Source organism: Homarus americanus, unplaced genomic scaffold (assembly GCF_018991925.1).
Source record: "Homarus americanus isolate GMGI-L3 unplaced genomic scaffold, GMGI_Hamer_2.0 scaffold29965, whole genome shotgun sequence".
NCBI lineage: Eukaryota > Metazoa > Arthropoda > Malacostraca > Decapoda > Nephropidae > Homarus > Homarus americanus.
Window position 1 is genome coordinate 40,001 of NW_024711516.1, and position 2,500 is coordinate 42,500.

A 2,500-nucleotide genomic window follows, 5' to 3' on the forward strand; every position below is an offset into this window, starting at 1 on the left:
CTGGTGAGTCTCCCCACACCTGCAGCACGCCCTGGTGAGTCTCCCCCACACCTGCGCCCTGGTGAGTCTCCCCACACCTGCAGCACGCCCTGGTGAGTCTCCCACTGCAGCACCGCCCTGGTGAGTCTCCCACACCTGCAGCACGCCCTGGTGAGTCTCCCCCACCTGCAGCACGCCCTGGTGAGTCTCCCCCACCTGCAGCACCTGGTGAGTCTCACCCACACCTGCAGCGCCCTGGTGAGTCTCACACCTGCAGCACGCCCTGGTGAGTCTCCCCACACCTGCAGCACGCCCTGGTGAGTCTCCCCCACACCTGCAGCACGCCCTGGTGAGTCTCCCCACACCTGCAGCACGCCCTGGTGAGTCTCACCCCACACCTGCAGCACGCCCTGGTGAGTCTCCCCCACACCTGCAGCACGCCCTGGTGAGTCTCACCCACACCTGCAGCACGCCCTGGGGTCTCACCCACACCTGCAGCACGCCCTGGTGAGTCTCCCCACACCTGCAGCACGCCCTGGTGAGTCTCCCACACCTGCAGCACGCCCTGGTGAGTCTCCCACCTGCAGCACGCCCTGGTGAGTCTCCCCACCTGCAGCACGCCCTGGTGAGTCTCCCACACCTGCAGCACGCCCTGGTGAGTCTCCCCACACACCTGCAGCACGCCCTGGTGAGTCTCCCCCACACCTGCAGCACGCCCTGGTGAGTCTCACCCCACGCACAGCGCCCTGGTGAGTCTCCCCACACCTGCAGCACGCCCCTGGTGGTCTCCCCACACCTGCAGCACGCCCTGGTGAGTCTCCCCACACCTGCAGCACGCCTGGTGAGTCTCCCCACACCTGCTGCACGCCCTGGTGAGTCTCCCCACACCTGCAGCCCTGGTGAGTCTCCCCCACCTGCAGCACACGCCCTGGTGAGTCTCCCCACACCTGCAGCACGCCCTGGTGAGTCTCACCCACACCTGCAGCACGCCCTGGTGAGTCTCCCCCACACCTGCAGCACGCCTGGGTGAGTCTCCCCACACCTGCAGCACGCCCTGGTGATTTCCCCACACCTGCAGCACGCCCTGGTGAGTCTCCCCACACGTGCCTACGCCCTGGTTAGTCTCCCCACACCTGTGTCTCCCTCCACACTTTGTACACACCCCTGTTGTCTCCCTCCACACCTATATTACACACCTGTTGTCTCCCTCCACACTCTATATTACGCACCTGTTGTCTCCCTCCACACTCTATATTACACACCCTGTTGTCTCCTCCACACTCATTACACCTGTTGTCTCCCACACTTACACACCTTTGTCTCCTCCACACTCTATATTACACACCTGTTGTCTCCCTCCACACTCTATATTACACACCTGTTGTCTCCTCACACACTATATTACACACCTGTTGTCTCCCTCCACCTCTATATTACACACCTGTTGTCTCCTCCACATTATATTACACACCTGTTTTCCTCCACCTCTTATTACACACCTGTTGTCTCCCCTCCACACTCTATATTACACACCTGTTGTCTCCCTCCACACTCTATATTACACACCTGTTGTCTCCCTCCACACTCTATATTACACACCTGTTGTCTCCCTCCACTACCCAACCCTCCAAACGTCTATTTCAGCTTTTATTAAGTACTGTTATTCTCAATCTCCATTACGGCTTTACTTTCAGGGCTGAGAGCGCCAGGGCCAAGGAGACGGACCTGGAAGACCCTAACTCTCCCAGGGGCCTCACCCACTTCGGCAAGGTAAGTAATTAAGAGTCACACACACCGGTACACACATTTACACACCTGTACACACATTTAAACATCTGTATATTAGACTCTCGACTTTCCCACTTGTACATAGATTTACAGATCTGTATAATGAGAATCACACCTGTACTTAGATTTACACACCTGTATATCACTCACACATGTATAGACTCACAGTTATTTAGATAATCACACACCTGTAGATTCACACACCTGTATATAGAGAATTTCACCTGTATACCCTTCACCAATATACCCACACCTGTATACCCACACCTGTATCCCCACACCCGCAGCAACTAACTCACCTTCAGAATATTAGTTAACTGCATGACATTTTTAGCCTAAGTTCAGTTAATTCTCTCGGACTGTGAACTAATGACTGTCTGAACTCATCTTAGGTACCCAGTTCATTACCAGTCACATTACTGTTTTAGTTCACAGTCAAGTTGGTCTATGTGTAGTAATTAATTATTGGCTTGGTGTATTGAATTGTCTGACTCAGGTGATTATTATTATTATTAGAAGTAGTAGTAGTAGTAGTAGTAGTAGTAGTAGTAGTAGTAGTAGTAGTAGTAGTAGTAGTAGTAGTAGTAGTAGTAGTAGTAGTAGTAGTAGTAGTAGTAGTAGTAGTAGTAGTAGTAGTAGAAAGAACACTTCTTGCACTTCCACCAAGACTGGGAGGGATGGGACTAACTAATCCAGAGGAGATTGCTGACTCTGAACATCAAAATTCACTTAA

At 53.3% G+C, this 2,500-nt stretch overlaps 1 protein-coding gene across 1 annotated transcript in view; it reads left to right on the top strand.

The window, feature by feature from the left end:
* LOC121858587 (dipeptidase 1-like) overlaps positions 1 to 2,500 on the top strand; it is a 25,340-nt gene that overhangs the window by 5,062 nt on the left and 17,778 nt on the right. Inside the window, 1 exon segment of the mRNA XM_042355082.1 lies at positions 1,471 to 1,749. Within this exon segment, the coding sequence (XP_042211016.1) occupies positions 1,471 to 1,749 (279 nt within the window).